We start from the raw sequence: 24,465 nt of genomic DNA, 5'->3' as shown, positions 1-24,465 counted from the left end.
ATCCAGTAAAACTTCACAAATATTACTCATCTGAGTGTGAATACTGCTTTCAGTTCTGTTTAATACAAAGTAGTAAAAAAATTAATTTTTCCCAAAGAACAATCTGAAATAGATTCACAACCAGGATGACAGATACTAAAATCAAAGCACCAGGAAAGAAGTTGGCGACTTTTTTTTTCTCATTTGTGAGAAAATGCATTGCAACTAACCATCATGACATGAATTTTTGATGTGGCAACCACATGAGATCTTAAATTTGGGTTGGGGTTTGCAAGAATTTCCTTTTTTGTTAATACTTGCTAAATGGTCATGCCTTTATCTTGCCATTGCCTTCTTTACAGCATATAGGCATGGCTGTCTAGTGCTTGTAGCTGCCAATGGACTACTTCATGATTATATACATAGATGATCATATCAACAGTAAACAGAGCAGGAATCACACTATGAAGTGCTGGTAACTGCCAACAGAGGTGTAAGTCACCACACCTGCTTCAATCCCATCCAAAATACGTCAGCGATGCTTCACTGATAATCCTGCCACGACTATCTCCTGAAAATTTTGGTTCTTAAACAGAGGAAAAGACCTATTGTATGAGGTGGAGATCAAAACCAAGCATCAGGGAATTACCTCTCTTGGCCATGTGTTTCTGTGATTCAGTTTATAGCTATTTCTTAGTCTGCTTCCCAAAGGACTTGCAACACTTTACTCTGTGAGCAGAGACTACACTCAGCTGCTCCTTGCTGCACCACACAGCAGATTTTGGCTTCCTAGGGTGCCCTGGCAATGCTGCCCCTGTACTTAAAACACCATGAACAGTTCCTTAGAAGGCCTCTGATGCAGAAGTCTTAAGTAGTTAAAGAAAATAGTGGAGTCCAATGTTTAAACTAACACAATTTTTTGTTTGGTTTCTTTTTTGTTTGTTTTTTTAAAAATTATGTCCGTGATATACAATCTCCACTTGAAAACAGACAGATTTATGTTCTGTAGTCTAGACACACCATGCAAAAATTGGTAATTAACTTTTTTCTGCATACCCAAAGATTTGGAAATGTAGATAAAGGAAAGCTATTTTGTATATCAAAAGTTTATGTACTGAAGTAAGTCCATAAAAGTAAGCTATAAATGAAGCTTCTATTCAGAAAGGCTGTAGCATTCTCCATAGCAAGAAAGCAGTTATCTCCCTGTGAATAACTTCTCAAATAACTTTCAGCCTCACTTCAGAAACTCTGAAAATTACCTTGAGGGAGAGGACCAGATGCCAAGAGATTAAATAATTACCTGCTTGCTCTCCCTTGGGAAAGAGAATCATATCACATTCCACACAATAGATTCACAATAACGTTTCCCAAAAAGCCGAAATAAAAACTGTGATATAAATACACAGCAGAGCAGGCAAGAATAAATTAGGGGCTACTTGTTGCACTGAGTCCTTCATTCAAGAGAAGCCTGCATGTCCCTGAAGCAGTCACGACTGCATTCTTACCATGACATTAAGGATGTGCTTATCTTGAGCTTCGTGGTCTAATCTCTCAGCCGTATAGAGAACCCCGGTGTTGGGATCAATTCTGAACTTCCTCATGCTGACTGTGTCGATGCTGCTGTGAATCGTGTAGCTCAGCTTGTGCTTTTCGTCTCTGTCTATAGCTTCAATTTGCAGAATTTCAGTATCAGGGAGGATGTCCTCTGAAATGGTGACATCGTAACTTGGCTGAGAGAATTCTGGGCCATTATCATTGTTATCCAGCACTTTGATAAGAACCTACAGTTAATAAAAAAAAAAAAAAAAAAAAAACATTTGAAGTTATTGAAGTCCAGTCAGACTACTGAATAAGCACCTAGAGAAATGCAATTTACTTTGAATGGCTGAAGATGTTATGCTGCTGCATGGTGGGAATGAGAAACATTATTTAATATTAAATTCTTATTTTTCAGATTAAAAAAAATAGAAAGGATTTGACTTTGTAAGTAAAATGTTCCTAACTGTAAGACCCACTCAGAGCCCGATGAAGAAGCCCATATTTTCAGTATCTGTAGATTGAAAAGTATTTTTACAATGGTCACAAGGAAAGGTTTTGTCCTTCCTTGTAACTGCCTTGGTTACCAGAGACTTCTAGAACTATTATATAATTTCCTTTTCCCTTCACTACTAATAAAGCTATAAAAGAATCCTTTTCATGTTGCTTAAATCTGCTTTTTTACAATCAAGATTCAGCTGAATCCTATCTTTTCTGCCCAGTATATTGCACTGGGTCTTACTGGCAACATCAAATTGTGACAGCAGCTGCTGTGACACCTCAGATTGCTCTTACACCACTTGAGGTGGGCACAGGAAACACAACCTCAGTACCACACAAGCACACCCCACACAGATCAATATGTACCACCAAGGACAGCTGATCTCAGGGCACTGGCGACACAGAAGGATTATTTTTTTGCTACATCCTTGCTCTTCCTTTGCCAGTGAAGTCTGTCTTTATTGCCAACTAATTCACTTTCTCCTCCAACACCTATTAGTCTCCTTTTTTTTGTGGTTTATGAATGGTAGAACACTACAAATGTGAAAGAATGCTGTGCTCTTTGCCTCAAATCTGTCTTTAAAACTTCTGTATTGATCCTTAAGGAAACTAGGAGAGGGGGAGAGCAGGCCAGGGTGCTGCTCTTCCCGCCTTTTACACCCATTTCAATATACCACAAGCTGACTCTGATAAATAACAGGAATCACTATTTTCCAAGCTTTGCCTTTCAAAGTTAAGTTAAGCATGTGTTGCTCTGATGACATTTTGTGGGTCTTGCCATTGGAGAAGTCCCTCCCTGGGGAAAATGTACTTTCCAGACTTTGTATGCCATAGATTGCTGTGGGTAGTGTGGCAGCAAAACCCTTGACAAACTGTGTAATACTGAAAGCTGAAATCTGAAGAGTTGACTCTTTTTCAGTGCTAGAAACAAAAAAGTATTTTTTCCAGAAATATGCCTGTGAGAGCACACATCTAATTTTATAGTAAGTAAAACGGAACAATCTTTTTATTCAAAGGCTTTGAAATAAGAAATAGTCCAATTAATGACTTGGGGAAGGCCACACACAGGACTCTTTGGTCAGACTAGGAGACCTGACCCATCACTCATTATATTTTCTTTGTTGCTTTGTTACTTGGCTCTCTTTTAAGCAGGCATTTTATTGTTTTGCTTGATCCAGCCCTGTTCACCCATACTTTCTTAACAGAAGAAAAATACAGCAATACTTTTACTGCAATATTGCACAAACAGATGTTGGCCTCAGAGAGAAATGAAACTTTAGATTTCCATGATATGTGGGAGGGTTTGCAGAACACATTACCAGAAGGAACATGAGCAGTTGTAAGAAGCAGTTGTAATGAACTAGCCTGGGAACTGTTCAAAAGACAGCTGAAATAAAATGCTCTGTAATTTAAATGGCATAAGACTTGCATTCCATACAATTTCATTTTCACCAGATTATGGCACGCCAGAGTGAAGCAGGGTGAAGCCTATATTAAGTTATGCTTCAGTCTTGGACAGATAGCAATAAAATTGGGGGAAATACACATTGCTAGGCCTATAATAATGATGAAGAGTTACTTAGCTTTTTATACTTTTATTGTTGCTGTAATACATCAAACATGTATGTGATCTGACTGAGGAAAAAAACCCACCCAAATCTATGTTTTAAAACTTCGTGAAGAAACTAGTTGTAACATATGAAAGAAAGCCTGAGGAGAAGATTAAAGTCTTGAACTCTAATCTACTGGGGCACAGAGCCAGTGCTGAACCACTTTTTTAGTGTAAGCAACAGGATTTGGGGATAATCAGTATTTGATACTTAGAAAAATTATCTTGAGCAGTTTTGATGTTCTCAGTCCTTGACAGGTACCACTATAACACGACTGATAATTAACACAGATAAATTATTTTGCTTTTCATTCATGACCAAAAACTTTCTCATGTATCATTTTAGGCTTGTACCTGTGAATTTATTTTTAAAATTGGTGTGTGCAAGCTGAAGCTATTCTGGAAGGAGAATAAAAATAAATGTACAGAAACACACCAATGCATCTTAAAAGTACTGCTACAGAAGTGACATGCTATTTTGTTTGCATGGTATATAATCATCCCAGAGCAGTGATTCACTTCCTACAATACCTAATGCATTTTGGGATCACTGGCAAACTGATAAAGCAGAAGAGGGCATAAAAGTTTATCCATCCCAAGTCTTCCACTCGTCCAAGCCACAGCTCCATGATTTTTGCCTTTACTAGACTGCACAAACTGAACAGGGTGGGACTGGATCAGCATCAGAGACCAAGGGTAATCCATGAGACTGTGGAAATTACAGCATGGATTCACAGAGCAGCACTTCTTCCCACTGATAAAGGTGTAAGCTCTTGCCCTGACACACATACAGACATAATCATGCTTGGGGAATGCAAGGCATGGAGGGAGAAAAGATAAAAAAATTGAGGCCCTCATTCACTGTCATCAAACTTACAGGGAGCCATGCGCTTTAAATTGCTTTGATCATTGCCAAAAAAACCCCTTTTTTTTCCTTCTTTTTCTTTTCTCTCTTTCACTTCACATCTACTGTAAGACTGATCAAGTGCCTGTTTAAGTGGCAGCCATCTTCCTCCCTAGAGATGCCAGTATTTTAATGATTTGTCAAGTGATCCACATTGAAATACACATTATTTATTACATACTTTGCACTTCAACAGCCACTTCCATCTGGAGATGGAAGGCGAGGGTTAGAAATGCTAATGAATAAAGAAGTCATTATTGATTCACAATTTCTTCTATTTAAGCAGTTAAGAGTATTTCTAATTTTTCTCAGCTGTCCCTCAAAATCCCCAAGAGTCAAATGTAATTTTAACATTTCTCTCCTTTAATAGAGGGGGCTGTATTTTCCTTGCAACAAAAGAAAGTTAAGTTATATATGGGAATACTGATTATACAGAGCTCTGTTAAACCTATAAATGGAATTCTTTAATGTTCTTCAAAATTGAGCTATCTTGGGAGTTACTTTAAACAAAACCAGGTAAAAGAAAATGGAGTTTTAGTCCCTTTTAGAACAGATATTAGTCCTAGTTCTTCCAACATTTCTGAGGAGCAAGTGACTATTATTCCTGTATTTTGTCCAGGAAAACAATGCTTTGCAACAAGGTTACCAAAATCCCAGGTGAAGTGCAATGGTAAAGCTGGTGAAGGTGTTTTAAGTTTATTTTTGAGCCACACCCCTTTTATCAGGTCACCTTAAAATGCCATTCTTCCTATGCAGATTTGCTGCTCCAGCAGGATAACTTCTAGTAAGATGTTACTTAAAAAGAAAGGAAGGAAAATGTGACACTGACATGAACACCAGGCTCACAGACAACCTGATCCTACAAACATACATAAAGCTGAATAAACTGAGTGCCACCAGATTGTTAATGTGAGGAAAGGTTCTCCAATTCATTTCATGGCTGCCAACCTCAGGCATAAAATCTTGGTACTACTGGCAAACTTCCCATTGACTTCAAAAGGGTCAGCAAAAGGGTCCTTGAAGTCTTATTCTTTAGCCAGCTGGTAGCACATCTTTCACCTCAAATCAAGTGTTACACTACTGAAGTGACTCAAAGACTCCCAATGTCTGTGTAATTTAATATTTTCTACATATTTATTCCCAAGTGGAAGGTATGGCAAGAATGAGTTGTGTGGCATAAATATCCTTTATTACTGCGTAGGTGCCCGGGGTGTTAAGCTGTGACAATTGCCATTGGGCAGAATCAAAGCCAGGCTTTAAAAGTTTCCCAACACATCTCCAAAAGGTGATGAATGGAAATGTTTACTATTTGTTGGCTGCAAAGTAGGGATTCCTCTTTGCTGAGGACTGCTCAAGATTGCTGACTGAACTACTTTTCATTGACAAACATTAGCTGCAAGTCTTTTTTTCCATGCTCATAAAGCCAACATGCAGCAAGCCAGTCTCTGCCTGGTTCTTCTTGAAAGCCCCTATCTTTTCCAGTGCACTGTGGGCTTCAGAAAGGCAGGCTTGCCTCCTTCTGTGTCCTTTGTGTGGAGCCTAATTTATAGTCTGAACAAGCTCTTCACTAGAAAAGATTTTCTTCTCCCTGCTCACTTCCTATTTCCCACAGTTAAAACAAGTTTCAAATAAAGGAATCACAGCCCTCCAAGATTACAAATTAGGCAAAGTAACACTCAGAGCATTAGCAAAGACTTTGTACTCAAAATGGTAAGTGAAAGGCCTAGAGAAATACAATCAAATCAAAGCAAGACAAAATCTAATGCAGGAAGTGTCTCCAAAGCTGTTTTTAATGTTGCCCATAACAAATACCTTTGGTTTAGGCACAGACATATTTGACTGAAAACTGGGTAAATGCCAGCAGCTGCTTTACAGACATTTGAAGCTGGAAGAATCTGCTTGGCTAATTGCTTGGTCTGGGCACTGTGTTGTAGTGCAACCTATTAAGTGCCTGAATTATTTAAACTCAGGTTACACTTCTGCAAAGGTATTGAAACCTATTTTAATACTGCTTTCAACAGTGATACCACATAGCTTTATTTTCTACTCCCTGACAAGTTTTTCCTTCCTCCAAACTCCAACTTTAACTAAAAAATTCAGTTTCCCTACCAACATCAGTGGCTAGTTATTTATACTTTACTGTGTTCTCTGTGTTATGTTAAAATTGAAAGAAAAATCTTTGCTTCACAGGCAAGGAAGTGCTGAGATTACTGGATGTAAAAAAAAAAACTGAAGGAGGGGTTACAGTTTGGAGGAAATGTTCAACAGAGCAAAAGCGAAATATTGAATTGAATCCCCAAAATTGAACTGAATCTCTTTTTCTGCCCTAGAAGAATCCACAGCCCAGAACTGCTTCTGGCAGGCTCTGATGTCTTATCTACGTTTTGGCCATGATCCTCTAAGAAGAGCTTTTCACCATTCATTTAAGAGAACCACCCTCACTCAGGGTGAGCGATCAGCTCCTCTTAAGAAAATGTTGCAAAGAAAAGATGACCTCTGAAAGGTGAGACTGAAACTTAAGAGTTAAAAGTCAATCCTCAGCACAAGAATAAATTAAATTACAAAATCTTCAGCAAGGAGAGACAGAAAGGGGCAATGAACAATAACTTCTGTCTCTTCTTCCAGTCTGGCCAGCTTCAGCAGAGGATATTATAAGCAAACTTCTCTGCATCTGCAAAACTTTTCAGAGGGAAGAGCACGTTACCCTCTGAGTGCCCACTTCACTGGGACATAGTCAGGTGGTTTTGCAATAAGTGAAACTGAGGTGCCTTTTGCCTCCTAGCTTGGAGGCAACAGCCTTCATGCTTGAACACATCTTTCCTATAGCAGTTACAATGATGAGAAAGGAGAAGAAGACAGGAAAATAAGGAGTAAAATAATCTTTTTCACAAAGTACCATCACTCCAGAGGCTGTTCTTACAAAAATGTAATTATCTGCCAGGACAACATTCTCAATAAAAGTGAAACATTATAATAACTTAAATGATAGTTCAATGATTCCCCCTGTACTCAGCTTCTGTGGGTATTTTAACAAAGCTCAAGAGTATGTACTACAAATAAGTAAATAAATGTGATTCTATTCCTCTGTTGTGCATGTGTGTAAAAGATCTGAGTTGGTCAGTAAAAAAAGGGATTTTGGATAAACCTGACTCATGACCAGGAGAATTTCTCATGTTTCAGAGTCAAAATTGTGGCAGGGGTAGGCATTTAGATGCCAGTAAAGTGATTCCTTGCGGGGAGAGATCTCTCTCTGCTCAAGCAAGGGCACCAGACCCTTTTGCAGGCCAAAGGGAGGTGATGGCCATGGCAGGGAGCAGAGGCACTGCACAGAGCCACTGTCCCAGCTCTCTCCAGCACATGGGATACAGAAGCCCCAATCCCTCTGCAAGGCCAGCAGCTCGCCTGGCAGCTGCAGGAGTTGTGTTTTGTGGGAATTTGGAGCAAACGTATTCCTTCAGCCTTTAATAAATGACTGCCTCAAGCAATGATGGATAAAAGAAAGGGAAAAAGCAAAAGCTCTCCCTGGCTAAGTCAGGAGACTTAGCCATTCTAGAAGTTAATCACTGTGACTGAAGTTTTATACCCGCACTTCAAATACATAAATCAAACAAGTCAAAATTTCTTTGTATTTTTCCTTCTCCATCCCTTCCCATCCCAACTGTTGGATGGTTCAGGCTTACATGGATGGGCAGCATGGTGAGTGGCAGTGGCTCAACAAGTCCTGGCACTTTGGTTCTCACTCTGGAGACTGTATTTCTTTTGAAAACCTTGATCATGCCCAAAACAAGTAGGCTTTTGGTTTTTTGGTTACATAGAAAGTTTGAGTTTGCAACTTTTTTTTTTTTGTTAGTACTCCTTATGGGTTTTTTGCCTCTTTTCGTAACAGTGAACCATTATTACAACAGATGCAACTTTTAAATCAAAATTATTTCCTTCCTCTCATGGTACAGTAATGAACTATGTGCACAGTAAGGCATGAAGGAAGTGAACAGTTCATTGGAGTTTAAGGTATGCAGGAACATTGCTGAAGAAACTTCACCAAGTCCATGCCAGGGATCACGTTACCCAAACAAAAATCTTCGGCATTTTTATGCTGTATTTTACCACCTCCAACTGTATAATAGACAAAAGGCCAAGAAGAGAGAAAGGAAAACAGCTGGGGTGGAATAAAAAGCAAGAGTGTTCCATTGCAGATGGTGATCATCAGCTGTTTCACAATAAACCATCATATTTTGAGGGACCTTTAAATTATTTTATTGTTATTCAAAGTTGCTTTCTACCTGCTTCGTCTTCTACCGTAACTTCCTGCAGCTACAGTCAAAACCACAGGTGGAACTGTGTACATAGAACAAAATAGTTAAAATGTTGTTCAGTCAAAACTCAGAATAAGGCCACTGAGAGCTATCAATGAGTGATCTATTCTATGACATTTTTAAATTAAACCAATCCATTTTATATTTTTTTATTATTTTTCTAAAAGAAAATTAAGATGAGGAAGGTAACCAAAGGCTCCAAATTACAGCCAAAAATAAAGTCAGAAAGTTTTGCAAAATGGAGCGATAAATATGAAGACCATAATTCTGTCAGTTTTCAGATAACAATCACTTTTGAAATCTCTGTTGTGAAGACCAAAAGAAACACATGCTCGGATGCCCTGGCCACCATTAAATAATTAAACAGTATCCACACAGAGAGAAGGAGGGGGAGGGAAGGGTCTGTACACACCAGTGATTATTAATGCTATACTCTTACAATCTGAAACTATCTTACATTCCTAAATGGGTCACATCACTGTTAAAAAGAATGCTCAGGCTTCTTTTAGAATGCAACAGCTTTACTGAAATATGTTTTTACCATATGTTTTAATTAAAAATGTAGGGGTTTCATCCAACTAGGTTTTGAGGACTGTTATATAGGTCAATCTATTAAATCAAAAGCAGCAGAGACAATAAACGCAATATCCATGAAAAGAGAAATCACTTTAATCCAGCATGTTTGAAATTCCCTAAGCTTTTAAATATTTTTTTGGCTGAAATGCTTGCAAGAAAGAAAAAAGGTCATATTAGGCATTCAACACCATATAAAACGTGGACTAAGAGTGTAGCCAAGATTAAAAAAAGGCATAACAAAAAAAACTACTCAAGAGCTGAAGAAAATGCCTTATGGAAAGGGAACATAAAGAGGTCAGTCATTCTCCTTTGCTTCTCTACCGGAAGACTTGGGAGGTGATTTGAGTATTGTGAGTAAGTGCCTTCCTGGGGAAAAAATAGTGTTTTTTAAAGAGTTCCTTAATTGAGCAGAGAAAGGCATAACGGGGAACCATGGGCCAGATATAATCAAGCTTAAAGTAAGGGATGTTTTTAGCAGAGATGCAATTAATTCTGAAACTAACAGGGAAAACACTGGATTTCGTAGCACCTAACTTACTATCAACTGATGTTTTCTTACCAAGGGTGGATTACTGGGAGAAAACATCAGACATTTTAGGGCTGGGGTATAAACAGGATATATAAACATGAATTCAGATTGAGAAAGCACTCAATGATTTATCAGTTTCTTAGGAAAGCTGGTGTTGTGGCTCACTGAATACAGATTTACGTCGAAAGCATTTGAGCAAAAAGGCAAGGTACAACAGAAGCATCTGCATGTGCATGCATATATGTAAACATAGAAAATGTTCAGGCTTTCCTTCTGAATTATAAAGAAGGAAATAACATCACAAACCTGTTTTTTTCATTTACACTTGGGGAGTAACTCAGATGTAGAATTTCAAGCCCTAAGTAATCCAAAGCCCACAACTCCACCTCATATCAAAGGATTTTGCTGTTTGAAGTCTTCCTGGTGCCCTCTGGACCACAGAGTCCCTGTCCTTGTGCCATGACCCAATTCCAGCCTGGTTCCCACTGAACAGATACCTAGGCTCTGCGTCAGGGTGCCTCCTACAAAGATGTGTCAGAGCCAGCACTGCCCCAGCCCATGACATTTATCTGACCCAACTTTAAAGGCAAGGAGCCTGACAAGCAAGCCTGGTTTTAAAAGGTTCAGCAGGGCTGCTTCACAGAAGACAGTGTAATCACAGGCAGTGACACTAAAGGAGGGATTCTTTGTATTTTAAGTTTTGCCTCTGAACAATTTCTTTTCTGAACAATTGATCTTGTGTCCCACATTTGGGTCTTTGGAGGATGAGAGGTATAAACTCCATTTAACACAATCAATAGCAATATTCCCTGACACCATGGAAGCACTATTGTATTGAGCACCATTATGGGGAGATGCAATTGTCAAAATCTAGGCTTTGCTGCTTGTGATAGGGACTCCCTCAGCTGGAGAAAGGCAAATTACTTTCATGTGAGCAGGAAGAGAACAAAAGGAGAAATAACGCTTTGAAATGTTCAACAGCCATTTCTTTACAGCCAGATGGAAAGGCTCTGAAAAATATCCCCTCCATTAGTTATTGGTGGTCTCAAAGGATGAGGTTTCACCTGAATGGAAAAATTAATAACTTTTATAGCATATACATTCCAGCAACAAATGAATAGCTTGCCAAGAAAGGAATGTGATATTCTACCTGAGTTGTGGCAATGTTTGTTCCATCGGTGACCTCCACAGTCATATTATACATTGACCTCTGCTCTGCATCCAAGGGCTTTGCAATGACAATCGTGCCCACTCCCTTATAGGCGTCGAAAGAGCTATCGTAATTCCCTCCTAATTGTTGCACAAAAACACAATCAAATTAGCCATTTCTTGAAAACTTCCATTGCAAGTATTCCTCAAAGTGGGTGTGTCTGTTTAGTGTCATCCATCTCATTGGCCTCTCTTAGCATACACAGTACGTCTAGTGATACTTCTTTGTTCGTAAGTCATTTATATTTCAAAGCACAGTTTGTATATTGAAAAGGAGATATCATTAGAATGCATTGCCAAAAAGAAAGAAAAAATCTAAATAATAAAAATCTACCAGTACATTTAAGTAAACTATAGCTGAGTCCATAAAAAGAATCAAATGGCTATAAGCCCCTAAGATGTGTGCACTTATGGTTTGAATAACAAACAAGAATAATTATCTTTTTGTATAGAAGTCATTTCAACGGGGTTTTATTCTACAAATTTTATTTTCAGGAAATTCTCACTGATACTTCTGGGTGCAAATAGCACCATCTGAGTTTTTAAAAATTACAAATATAATCAATTTTAAAAATGCAGATAGAGATTTGTTATGTTAATACCAAGGACAATGATAATTACTGGCAGCAAAGGTCAAATCCTTCCAGTGTTTTAAGAATTATTCAAATAGATCTGACAGGATACACAACCTAAATTCTTTCCAGTACAAAAAAACCTCTCACAAAGCACTGTTCTAATACTAGCATCCCTTTTCCTGTCACACACTGAATGCTGCAGCAGTGGAAAAACCCTCCTGAGTACTGAGTGAAAGAAAGAAAAGAAAAAATCTATTAACAAGTAAAATAAGTCTATAAATAATATAATCTCAAATATAATTTCAGATTGAAGGGTTACAAGATTTGTCAGCCACAGCTACAGTTTATAAATTTGAACCACTCATTATTTTCAAAAGTGCAGCACACATTCCCTGCTGATAAGCTTTTTCTTACTTACTCATCTATGAAGTGTAATTTAGTATTACTTGAGTCTGAAATTTTTGGAGGCTAGGGACAGGGAGAGGTGGGACACAACACTGCTGACAGACAAACTCTTAAGGTATATTTATAACACAGCAATTCAATGCCAGCCCTGTTCCACAGAGACAAAAAGCCTTTCAAACCCCACTGCTTGTGAGACTTGTGTAACAGCTGCTGAAAGCTCTTGAGATGAGGTCCACAGGTAGAAAAATATCCATCCTATTGACTTAGCTCTGGTGAAATATATATAAAGAGAGATATATTTGAATGGCTGGCAGTGTCACGAAATGGCTTTCAAAATTTTAGGGCGGGGGACTGAGTAGAGAAGAGAAGAGTGTTCCATGCTCTCCCATCTGCATGGTTTGCTGAACAGGAATTGGAATTATTCTCAGAAGCAGTCATGCATTTACTGAGAGAAGAATGTTTTGGCATTTGAAGAAGCTGAAGATTAGGAAGTAACACAGCAAAATCACAGCCCCTGAATTCCTTAATGTGAAGGGACCCTCACTTCTACCTCTGGCACAGGCTATTGCAAAGAAAGAGGAAGGTGTAAGAAGCATTGCTCGGTTCATTTTTGCCTTGGAAGACATTCAGAGATGGATAGAAGAAAATAGGAGGAAAAATAACAATGCAGGTGACTGCTGCAGAGGAAAGGCAGTAATTGTGAACTTCTGGCCACTGAAGTGATCCAAATGTAGTAATTTCAGATGTGCCATCAGATTTCCATATGTTGAACAGATGGATGTAAATATATACAGGTCTAAGCCTAATAGATGAAGTTGTGGTTTTCCAGGAAAACATTGCCACTAGACCTGTTGTCATTTATGGTAGATAGAAACATTGCTTACTCCTTGCCCTCATTCTGCAAGCTGTCCATGATATTTAAGCAATAGCAAGGTACTTGGACATTGATTATATCTTCGGTGCTCTTTTTTTTTTTTTTTTTTAAGTTAGTCTGGAAGAAAAAGTTTCTTTCTCCCAATTAATGTTTTAAATTGATTTACTTGAGAAAAACTGCACCATGAAAACCTCCTTTGAAGAAAAGAGCTTGAGATTCATGCAAGGAAATCTCAGCTGAAATGAAACTAGCCTTGGGACAGTAGGCACTTCACAAAGAGAATGTTTCATACTGATAACCATGAAAACAAAGTGCGAGTCTATACTTTGAGATGCTTAATAACCATCTTAATGAGCAATCAAAAATTATATGCTATCAACTGGCACACAACTTCCAAAAAAACCTGCCTTTAAAACTTCCAAGAAGTAACATGGAGGGATTAACAATAAATGTTTTAAATGATCTTCTGCTGGCTCAGAGCTGGGTTTTCAGGGCACCACATAGTCTGTTGCAAAAGTGACTTTTTCAAGCCACTTCCATTAAGTGAAGCATACTCTTCCCCTAAAAGAAGAACTGAATCCATCATGTGAATTTTTTATACATTCTTCACATCTTCCAAAACGGTCTAGTGACAAACAAATTAATCTTTGTTGCCAGCCACCCCAGCCTGTAACTAACCAGGCAATGCAGTTCATTCTACATTGCAATGTTTTCTATTAAACAAGGCAGAAATTGCATCAAACACTGAGGCAGAGATGGATCAGAGAACATCCTGCTGTGAGATTTGTGATTATAATCTATTTTGGAGTGAAACCCTGAATTATTCATGATTCAGTCTTCTGCATTTTAACAGACCATGGTCAGACGAAGAACCATGCAGATGGATGAACTTCTGGGAATACTGCCTGAGATATTGGGCCCTGCCTCTCATCTGCAGGACTAGAGGGAGTCTGCAAATGGTTTGTGCTGCTCCTCTGCCTCTGTATTCACTCCACACAAGTCCTCATATGATAAATGCTTCTGAGGCTGCACTAAACACTGATGAATTAATGAATTACATAAAAATGCTATAAAAGTTAAACATTTAGAGTCTTACAGATGTGTTAAGGCTAGGCAAGGCCTACTATGAAGTTAAGTCTATGCAAGGGCTATTAGAAGCATCTACCACAATCATCTTTGTAAGATGGGTGCTGGGTTGCACAAAGAGAGAGGTATCATTCTCGTGTAAAAACAAACAGGAGTCTTCTCTTTAAAACTCTTGCATCTGGGAACTCCACAGGAAACCACTTCCATCCGAAGGTGCCTATGGAGAGGTTGGAGGCTGAGGCCCTAGGAGGTGACAGCTGAGAAGGTGCTGGCTTCTGGGGTGCTGGAGGCTGTTTTGGAAAGCCTGATTCTGTCTGTACCAACCTTTTGGAAGTGGGCTAGTCTGCAGTGCCATAGGCTCCCACAGCATCAGTTTTAACAATTTTACTATTGTCCATTTAATAGTTTCTTTGATCACAATCTTCAGATGAAAGAGGGCTAAGGATGATGGCATTTTGTTCAGCTGCTCAGTTTTATTAATGTGAATTTTCATTACTTATTCCACTTTCCAGCATTTGGCACATGCTTTCCTTTTTACTGTCTACTAAACCCTGCTTTCAGATACAAGATACGTAGAAGCTGTCTTTGCTAATGTGCTTGCAATTGCATTAGGAAAGAAATAGTTCAAATAAAGATAATACATTGTGAGTTCCTCAGGCACTTTGGGAAAATCAGTGACAAAGAAAGCAAGATGACTGCACTGACAATCTGGCTAGACAGGTTGTCCTGAGAAAGCATTTTAATACTGAATAACCCCAGAGAGATGTGGATTAGCTGTTGTCTGTGGTATCATTTCAGGCTAAAAAGTAATGCTGATACATCTTCAATACAGTTTAAAGACTTCCCTTAAAATAATCTGATTAGACTGAAGCACATTCAATAAGATTTTAGGAAAAGTCCACATGTACTTTAAATGCTGTATTTGGATGAGAAGACTTATCATGTTGGAATGGTAAAAATTCATCCAGAAAAAAATTCATCCACTTTTTCTCTCCAATTGATTGTTAAGATTCCCAAAATCACCTAGCAGATAGTTATGTCTACACTTCAGACACCTTAAGTTAAGTGAGATGGTTTCTACTCTTACTTTCTTGAGGTTGATCTTAATGCTTTTGGCAAAAGCCCTGGAAGCATTAAATTTTTAGAACTAGTAACTTTTAGAACTAGCAATTTTTAATGTCCTCTAATAGTGTGTTCTAGTTTATATATGATTTTCCAATTCCAGCTGCTTTTGGTACAGCTGTAGAAACAGCCCCTGGTACAAAAGACCTTATTAGCTGGCCCTCACTACAACTCTCTAGAACAGTCTTTATTTTCAGTTTAACAGATGGTATAGTACAGTTAAGAAAGAGATCTCAGGAAATTGAACTGAGACACCTCTGAGCCAACAGGCTCTAAGTTGTGTACTTGGTATAGAGTTGGTTACATTTTCTGTCTGAACCTGGACTTTTACCTTTGCTCTTGGCTTACTTTTTGGCTTGAGAGTCACTATAAACAATTCTTCTTCAGACAAAAGTCCTGTATATTTTGGAAAGAACTTTATTTCCTTCTTAGAAAAAAGATACCTAAAAAACCCCCAAACCACTGAACCCTGTGAAGCTAACAAGAGAGGTGCAATGGAAAGGCCAAGGAAAACTTGAACTATCAAAAGGGATTTCTGGGGGTCGGCTGAAGAAGTTGCCTAAGGCAAGACATAATCCAGATCTTGCATTCCCACAGGACGTGGGCTCTGCATCTCTGTCCCTAATTTCAGTACTGGGGTTTTTCATTTTCAAGAATATTCTTCTTATATTGCATTTTGCTGCAAACAGTTAATTTTTTTGGTAGGGCTTTTCCTAGATGTCGTTCCTTTTTGATACCATGCGGAGCCTCCCTATGTTCCTATCAGTTGCTGATACACACTTTAAGACTGATCATGCTGCTGGGAAAAATCATTTTCTCCTCTGAGAAGAAAACATGTCAGCAAATCTGGAGGATTTGTAGGCAAACGAGTCCCATATGAAGCCCTTTTTCCATATTTTCCAGTGGGACAATCAAAAAGGCTGGGATTGAATACCACCTCAGAAATATCAGAAGACTCCAAAGAATCAGACTTGTTCAGTCTTAGATGCAAAGATGGATCACACTGAGCTCTGGAGGACATCCCCAATTTAAACACTACTAAAACCTAGCAGGAGTCTTCCTTCACTGGCAGGTAGCAAGCAGCACACAATATTTTCTGTTCAAACCTAATAGCATCACTATATACAGCTATCCTCACACAAGTCTCATTTGGCTCACCATGCCATTATGGACAAATGGAGAAAAGGAACACAGGAAATGATCTGATTTAGAGGAACATTTTCCTAGTGCAGAGAAGATTCTTACTTGTCTGTACTAAAAAAGCTGACAGGAGTGAACAGTGATGATAAAATGGGCAAATTGCTACAATTGTCACATTGCTCAGGGAAGAGAATCAGAGCAAAAGGCAGGAAACTAATTCACCCTGAAACTCAGAGGTGAGGCTAAAGTACCTCTGCAATTTTCAGAAAAAGAAGCAAAGCCAAAATTTTAATTTCTTTTGTTTTTAAAGAAGATGAAATAAACTTAATGACTGTCTCAAAAACCAAAAATTCAACTACAGATTTTTTTAATCATAACATAATAAAATATTAGTAAAATGACAGGCAAATATTTATTCTTTTATGTACTATATCATGCTAAGAAGAAAGTAAAGCAGACTCTGAATTTTAGGTAAAACTACTGTGAAGAGACTCAAAGCCTTGAGTTTGCTGCTAAGAAGCTGAAAGCAAGGGCATAAAAAGCAAGAAAGAAATCAGGAAGGTATTTTAGATAGTTCTCAGAGAAGATTATTCAAAGAAGGCTAGGGAGCTACATGTTTTTGATTTTAATGAAAACTTGCAGCACTATGAATTAAATGGACAACCAACTAAAATTAATAGATATTAAAATTATTGGCATTTAAGCACGCTTGGTAAAAAGTGCTGATGTGGTTTCAAAGCTTGGCTGCTGTTATATAGGCACAGGCTGGGGGAGGAAGCAAAAACAGAGGGAGGACTGTTTGGGGAACCAGAGAGATGTTGTGCAACATGCCACTTAAGCAAAAAACTAGCACCATGCAGCTTAGCTCCAGTGTTAAAGTAGTCATCCCACCATTCCCATCAGTAACAAAGGAAAAAACAGAAAAGCCTCAATTTTCCTGGTACAAATAAAGGTCTCTGACTTATCGGGGAGTTCCCATTGAAAATTAGTTTCTTATTAATGACTAAATAAATTGTAAACTGATACAACTTATGCTTATGTCTTTCACACAGTGGGATGTGCATGAATTGAGAATGGTATTGAATGCAGTCTGAAAAGAGAAACCAGGTATGACATCTCAGCTATTCCCAATTAAAGAAACAAACAATCATCCAAGTATCCTGTTCCTCTCCAGTCCATCAATGGAAGATGACCTTCTTGCCCCTCTGGCATCTTCCTCTCTTGGAGCTGATCAACTCAAGAACTTAAACATCTACCTAAAGTATATATAATTAAGGTGCAAAGTTAGGCAGACAGGACACTTTATAGCCAAACTTTATCTGCTCTCCCTCTCTTTTTTTTTTTTTTTTTTTTTTTTTTTTTTTTTTGTCTGGGAGAGAGTAGATGTTATGAGATTGTCTGGAATTCCAATGCCCATTTAGTTTGAAAAGGTCATAAAGATAAAGGTCAAGCTGCAAACTCTATATTAAACCACATCTCTACATAAGCCTTCAGGGGTTTTGTTGACATTACTGTGAACTATGCACAGAGGTTCAGAATCACGATATACCAGATGGAGCAGGATCAGGTCTGGTTTTACAGCAGCACACAAACCATCTTGTGCATCAGCAGTCACATACAGCTTTCTGTATATGACAATTAACTTCTACAAACACCCCACGCCTTTCATTGGGCTTTTCAGCACTGGAACTCAATGCTGATGATATGAAGGAACAATGAAAAAAAGTGGGGTTTGACACTGGCTATAGGCAGCAATGGTTATCTAAATACACACTGTTCTGTCTGTGAAACTCTCAGGATAGCTTTTGTCTTTGCTCCTTGCATGCTGAGTGTCTGGAAAAACAAGGTCTTCTGCATGCCCAGGATTGTTGGCTATTCCTGTTGCAGAAATTGGTGCTGTTGGAAGTGCAATTATTTGTAACAGCAGCAATATTTAATGAAAACATTCAGCACAACCAAACTGGAAGGTCAGGGTCACTGATTTCTCATTAAATCTAGGAAAGCTCTGTCTCAGTGACCTCTGCAATGATGCAGCATGTTGCAACTTCAGAAGCTAGAGCCTGTAGGGAAACCATTAGAATTGTTTAAATAGGGAAGATCTTCTAAACCATTTGAACTAGTGTAGGCATAAAGGCCATATTATTTGACAGAGGCTAAAATTTCCTAATGTTTTCCCTATCATCTCTGATTCGTAGGCAAAAAATCAAATATCATTATAAGGTGTTGCTTGATTGAAAGAGACCCTTAATAATGAAAAAGAATGTAGTGGAAGAGCAGGGGCTTCCCTCGGGGCAGCATTTTAATGAGAGTTGGTCAAGCTGCCGTGGTAAGGACCAGAAGAAGTCCAGCAAAAGGTTCAAATAATAAAAAAACTGTCAATAACATCAAAAAAGATGGATTTGTCTTGGGAGGAAAGGGTCAGTGAGGAAGGGAAGGGAAATGTAAACATCAGCATGTAGCATACTGAAGCAACCAAGGAAATGGCAGGAAAACTCTAGGAAACATATGCTGTCCTCCCCCAGGGACTAGCAGAAACCCCAGAATATGGTATTAGCTTTGGGTTTAATTTTAATATGATTGGCACATCAGAAACTGTGCTACAAATTCAGAGAGGAAGTGGTGCTGCTTCTGTCTTTCATCTGCACAAATTGGCAATAAAAGGTGGATGAAAACAACTCTGACAGACCCTTTCTCCTGTGGTCCCTGTCCTTCCTGTTGGTTAAACCCATCTCCAAATAACTCTGTTGAAATGGGAGCCAGGCTCAATCCCTGTAAATAAAGACTGCTGATGCACACTTTCTGCTAAGTCCATGGCAAAGCTTTTTTGTGTCTCTAATCTTTCATGTAGCATTTGCTTTATAACCCTTCATTTAAATAACTACACTTTGTGCAGATGAACTGTTTTACATCCAAAGGTATGCAAACACCACATAGAAGCATCTGGAAATATTAAGAAGCACAATAATTTTCCAGGGGAAATTCTCACTTTTGAGATGTTAAAGGAGTTATTTTAAATGACATTGACTGAATCAGCAGCAGAAGTGGGAAAGAAATGCTTAGGAACATTGATTCCCATTTCTCTACTTCAACCAAGTGAGACCCTTTGCTCCCTGTCCTTTTGGCATCTAATGGCATTTCCCTGTGATTTTAAGATTTCTATGGCATCTCCTCCTTTTTACTAAGGATGCTTCTCCCTCCCTGTTTTTATAAGCAATTTTATATAAGGCAATTTTGTGCTTGAAATCTCACATCAAAACACATTTCTCTGTTTCAGCTTGCATTCAAGACAAACTTTTGGTGTCTCCATTTGTAACCCATATGTTGAGGCATCCCATTCTGTTTCACAGTTAAATGGATGGCACCGGACTGTGAAAAGTTTGAATTAATTATTTGTGATAAACTGTGGAAAATCCGTGAATAAAATGATAATAATTGGACACAAATACGGTAAAAGCTGTCATAGAAAGAAATGCAGCACATCCATGTGTCGCATCGCATCCTGTCACAGGCACTTATGAAAGATGTAATATAAATTGTCTCAAAAAAACTTGCAAAAAATAAAAGGCAGCCTGGATAGTTGTATTTTAGCAAATGTGTTTGCACTAAGGGTACCTTCTGTTGAACAGTTCTGCCCACAAGCTGTCTGTAGAATATAGAACATCTCTCGAGCATGCTTGCCACCTTGAAGCAGGGCAGTCGGAAGCAGAAAAAAAAGAACAGAATGCAGAAAAAAAGGTGAAGAAAGAGAGAAATGAGGGACAGCAAGTCTAAGTACCATAAATACATTTAGAAATGAGATTAGCAAAGTATGACAATAGAATTTAAATGACAGACAACATTAAGATTGCAGTAAATAACATAGTACAAAAAAAAACCAATTCAGCCATACAGCGCTCTTTTTTAAGCTTAGCTAAGGAGTCATAACAAAAGCAGGAATATTATTATTACTACTACTACTACTGTTACCACTATATTAAAATAGCATTTTCATTTCATCATTAGGAAAATGGATTTAACTGGGGGTGGGGGGGGGAGATAGGGAGACAGTTCACGGTTAGTTTCCTTGCTCTCAAAACCGCACAGCCATATGCTTCGCTTCTGGGGCATCCTCCTGGCACCACTGGCTCCCGACTTACCGACGATGTCGAACCAGAGGGGGATGTTAGAGGGCTGCACAGAGACCACCCCGACAATCTCGGTCACTTTGTCACTCTCCATGACGGTGAAGTTGTAAAAGGGTTCGTCGAAAGTCAGGGGCACGGGCGAGGGCGCGGGCTTTTTTATCCACTCAATATGGAGACGGGCAGTGGAAGATTTTTGGGGCCGGCCATTGTCCACTGCTTTTATCTGGCAGGCACAAAGAGAAGAGGGCTCAGGCTGAGCATCCCAGCTTGGCAGTTCAGAACTAATCCAAGCAGTGCGATGACTGCTTGGAAAATGGCCTTTGTAACCTTTTATGTAAAATCCCACCAAAAGAAGAAGGTGATTTTAAACTGAAATGTTTTGTTTAAGAAATGCTGGTGGGAGGCCTCCTGCAGATGCAATTCAAACACTCCCAAAGCAGATCCTTCTCTCCAGAACCATCTTCCCTCTCTGATTTCATCTTGCACCCAGCTCCCTCTTGCAGCAAAGCTGGAAGCTTTGTAATGACCCTTTGTAAGACCATGCATTCTCAAAACACGCTCACCCAGAGCATGTTCGATTGCTTTCAAGTGGCATCTGTATTGCAGATAAGTATTCCCTATATTGCCTTCCTCAGGATCTTTAATTGAGTTAAATAAGTTTAAGGTCATTTCCTTCATTCTCCATAAAAAATATAATTCAAAATTTTGTCATGTTTTCTTTCTCCTCTCTGTCAAGTTCATTAAAAATTGCTTTGCTTGGTGCTATTTCTTTTTATTATAAAGTCTTCTGGAAAGATGGATAGGCTTGATCTTTGCATGACATGCTTTATGGACTTAGCATAGCAAAGACAAGATGAGCAGCAACAAACACTGGGCTTAAGAAAAGGCTGAATGCAGGTTAGAAAATGGGTGCTTTGGTGAATAACATCAATGTTAACAAAATGTTAACCTTTTTTTAAAAAAAGGTAATGTTTCTGGCTATACAGGTCCACTGGTATAAATATGCCATTAGAATACCTTTTAAAAATGGGGAATACTTTATTTTTCTGAGATATCATGCCCTACTTCTTCCTCTGGAAATGTGCTAAGTGTGTTTGATACTAACACTCATCACTCTGCTCCATTCCAGGCAGGCATGTCCTTTGTGAAAAGATACTGAGGGTGTGATGAGCAGTTTCTAGTTAGAAAATATTCAGTGGTTGCGTTATAAGAAAGCCCAGGTCTCAAACAGGACTTTTAGGTCACCAGAGGGAAAAGTACTCACTCACTCAAAGGCTGCTCTACTCTGACTCCTAGATATTTCTTAATGTTTTGTTACCTATTCATTTTCCAGCATTATGAAGGCAACCCACTTCTGAAGGATACATCACTTCCAGATGTCAGACCACGGACCTCTGACACTTTTATTTCAGCTCCTTAACTAAACTTGTGGGCTTATTCCTGCACATGAAGAGTGCACATTCCAGTCTTATATGGCTTTATATCAACTCAACCGTATTTTATTTCCCCTTTCTTTTGCTTTCATTGTATGGTTAGAGTTCTGAAAGAAGAATTTTGACTGAGCTTTCTTTTAACTGAAATTGCTTTCACGTCACAGAGTACACAGTACTCCTCCTCTCTTAGATGCAGCCACCTAACTGGGACAGTAGGTGCCCTCTGTAAGGGCAAACAATTGTGTTCACCAAAAGTAAGTACCCTTTTGCAGCTGTATCTGCCCAGGCCAACATGATACAACTTTGGGAGCAGACAAGTACCTGGTCTTCATTTCTGGATATTCAAGGGAACATCTTATGCTAACAATTTGCAGGCTGACATTACACTCTGAGAATACTTCATGACCTGCAACAGCATCAATGATCTCTCACACTCAATTTTTTGGCAGTAGTTGCATACGAATACTAAATTTCTTAATTTAGGTCTTACATACAGGGAATAAGCACAGTCATATATTCCTCCTTATACAGGAGGGCCTATTTCTTAAAAACAAAAGAAAGAAGTCAGTCAAATCATGGGTTTGTATGTCAATGAAAGAGTGCTTACCGTTAGGATGTCATAACTCCCCGCTGTGAACTGCTTTCTAGAAGAAACCATCCCTGTTTTGGGATCAATGAAAAACTTCCCATCATCGTTCCCGTCCACAATGCTGTACGAGATTTCTGCATTAGGGCCCTCGTCTTTGTCAAAAGCAAAAGCTCTGTAGATGGGCTCCCCTCTCTTCTTACGGTCTCTCTCTGGCAGCTTGATCTGATAGACTTTCTCTGGAAACTGTGGTTTGTTGTCATTCTCATCCAGGACCTGCACCACCACCCAAACAGAGGACTGCTTGGGGGATGTGCCCCCATCTGAGACGGTTACCTGGAAAACAGCAGTGCAGGTTATTCCAACAGGAATATTACAGCGGGACTTCAGAAATTGGAGAAAAACATGAAACATATGGAAACACCCTGCCTACCCCAAAGCTAACCTGCAGTTTGCAACATCTTCTGCGTACACAATACAGAATTACTATAAACATGCTCAGTGCTTAACTCAATTTGTCCACAATGGCAAATCCAGGAATCCAGAAGATTTTTTTACTTCTGAGATGAACCTGGAATAAAGAACCTGCAGACTAAGAAGCTATTTCTCAAAACATTAAATCTTTTATCTCAAATTCTGCAAGTTTATCCCAGAAGAGAGAACTGGAATTAACCCATTAATCAGGGATCCCTGCATTTTTTGCATACATATTTTAAAGTTTCTTCTGTCACTGAAATAATTTGAAAGATGCATTTCTTCTTAAACCCTAAAAGAACCTCTGTCATTTTTTTCCCATTAATTATTTGGAAATTCTTAAACAACAAAAGGATTTCTGTCAGCTCTTTTCATTCATTACCCAAGATGTGACAGCTCATTAATTCCAAACCTGCTTTATAAGATTATAAGGAGCATAGAGAGGCAGGTAACAAAAAATTTCTGCTGCATTGTGTAGAGAATGCACTGTGCTGCCAGAAACACGTAAGAAATAAAATCTTTGAGATGAAAGTTAATTAGTAATTTAGCTGCAACTTAAACAGAATCACTAATAATTTTCAATCTGAAACACTATGAAAATGAAATGATTCAAGATCAACAAGCCCTCAAGAGATTTAATAATATGCCTTCAAAATGAAATCAATATGTTTCAAACTTCTCCCTCAATATTTCGATTGCATTTTTAATGAGAAAGAAATAAGGCAGAAAGTTATTTTTGTTTGCATGAAAGAAGTTCAAATTTCATTTTCAGCTACATATGGTAACACGCCAAATCCCACAGTAGCAATTTCTGATGACAGTGAGCCAAGATATTAAATACCCTTCTCTGCTCATACTGATCACTGCACATCAAGTGGTTTGCTGGTAACTTCTTGATGTTTTATTTTTCCTTAAAACTTCCTGTGCTCCCTTGCAAATCCTATAGTCCTGATGTCCAGTCGTTAGGCAAAGCAAAATTTTCTGGGAATAATATCCCTTGGCATTTTCCCATCCTTGTGTAAAGTCTAAACTTAGAGTAACCCCAGTTTAACACTGATATCAGCAGAAAAATTGTGTTTTCTATGAGAATGTTAAATACAGGAAAGGGATAAAGTCTTTAACCTATGTGTTTAAAAACTGATGCAGTGGAAGGGAGCAGACTGACAGCCTCAGGGACTGAAACAGCTCATTTACAGAAAAGCGAGGAGCATGGCAACATATAGTGGCAATGTAAACTCCCCAAACAGCCCAAAATCCACTTGGAGAGTGGCACCATCCTCCCAACAACACATACTAGTCTCAGGCCTCTTTCTGCCAAGACTGTAGTAGAGTTTCCTAAGTGCTGAGTCGCTTTGGCAATTAGCAGTTGTTGGGCTCACCACTCCTGTGATGGGGACAGCTGTTTGCAGAGTGCTGGATGGGGATCAGACCCATCCTGCAGCCTGACATCTGCCAGACACCAGCACAGGGGTGTGGGAAGAAGACCCATG

The 24,465-nt window shown here is 38.8% G+C and overlaps 1 protein-coding gene across 2 annotated transcripts in view; it reads right to left on the bottom strand.

Annotated features, from left to right (window-relative positions):
* The window catches only part of FAT3 (FAT atypical cadherin 3), a 312,693-nt gene that overhangs the window by 85,549 nt on the left and 202,679 nt on the right, over window positions 1–24,465 (bottom strand). For both annotated transcript variants that reach the window (XM_059838535.1, XM_059838536.1), the window contains exons 4-7: window positions 22,523–22,837; window positions 20,495–20,705; window positions 11,098–11,237; window positions 1,485–1,760 (exon numbers count right to left, since the gene is read on the bottom strand). In XM_059838535.1, the coding sequence (XP_059694518.1) occupies window positions 1,485–1,760; window positions 11,098–11,237; window positions 20,495–20,705; window positions 22,523–22,837 (942 nt within the window). The remainder of the gene's footprint in view (window positions 1–1,484; window positions 1,761–11,097; window positions 11,238–20,494; window positions 20,706–22,522; window positions 22,838–24,465) is intronic.

The sequence above is a fragment of the Haemorhous mexicanus genome, chromosome 2 (assembly GCF_027477595.1).
Source record: "Haemorhous mexicanus isolate bHaeMex1 chromosome 2, bHaeMex1.pri, whole genome shotgun sequence".
In the NCBI taxonomy this organism is placed as follows: domain Eukaryota; kingdom Metazoa; phylum Chordata; class Aves; order Passeriformes; family Fringillidae; genus Haemorhous; species Haemorhous mexicanus.
This window is presented reverse-complemented; position numbering and strand designations above follow the sequence as displayed.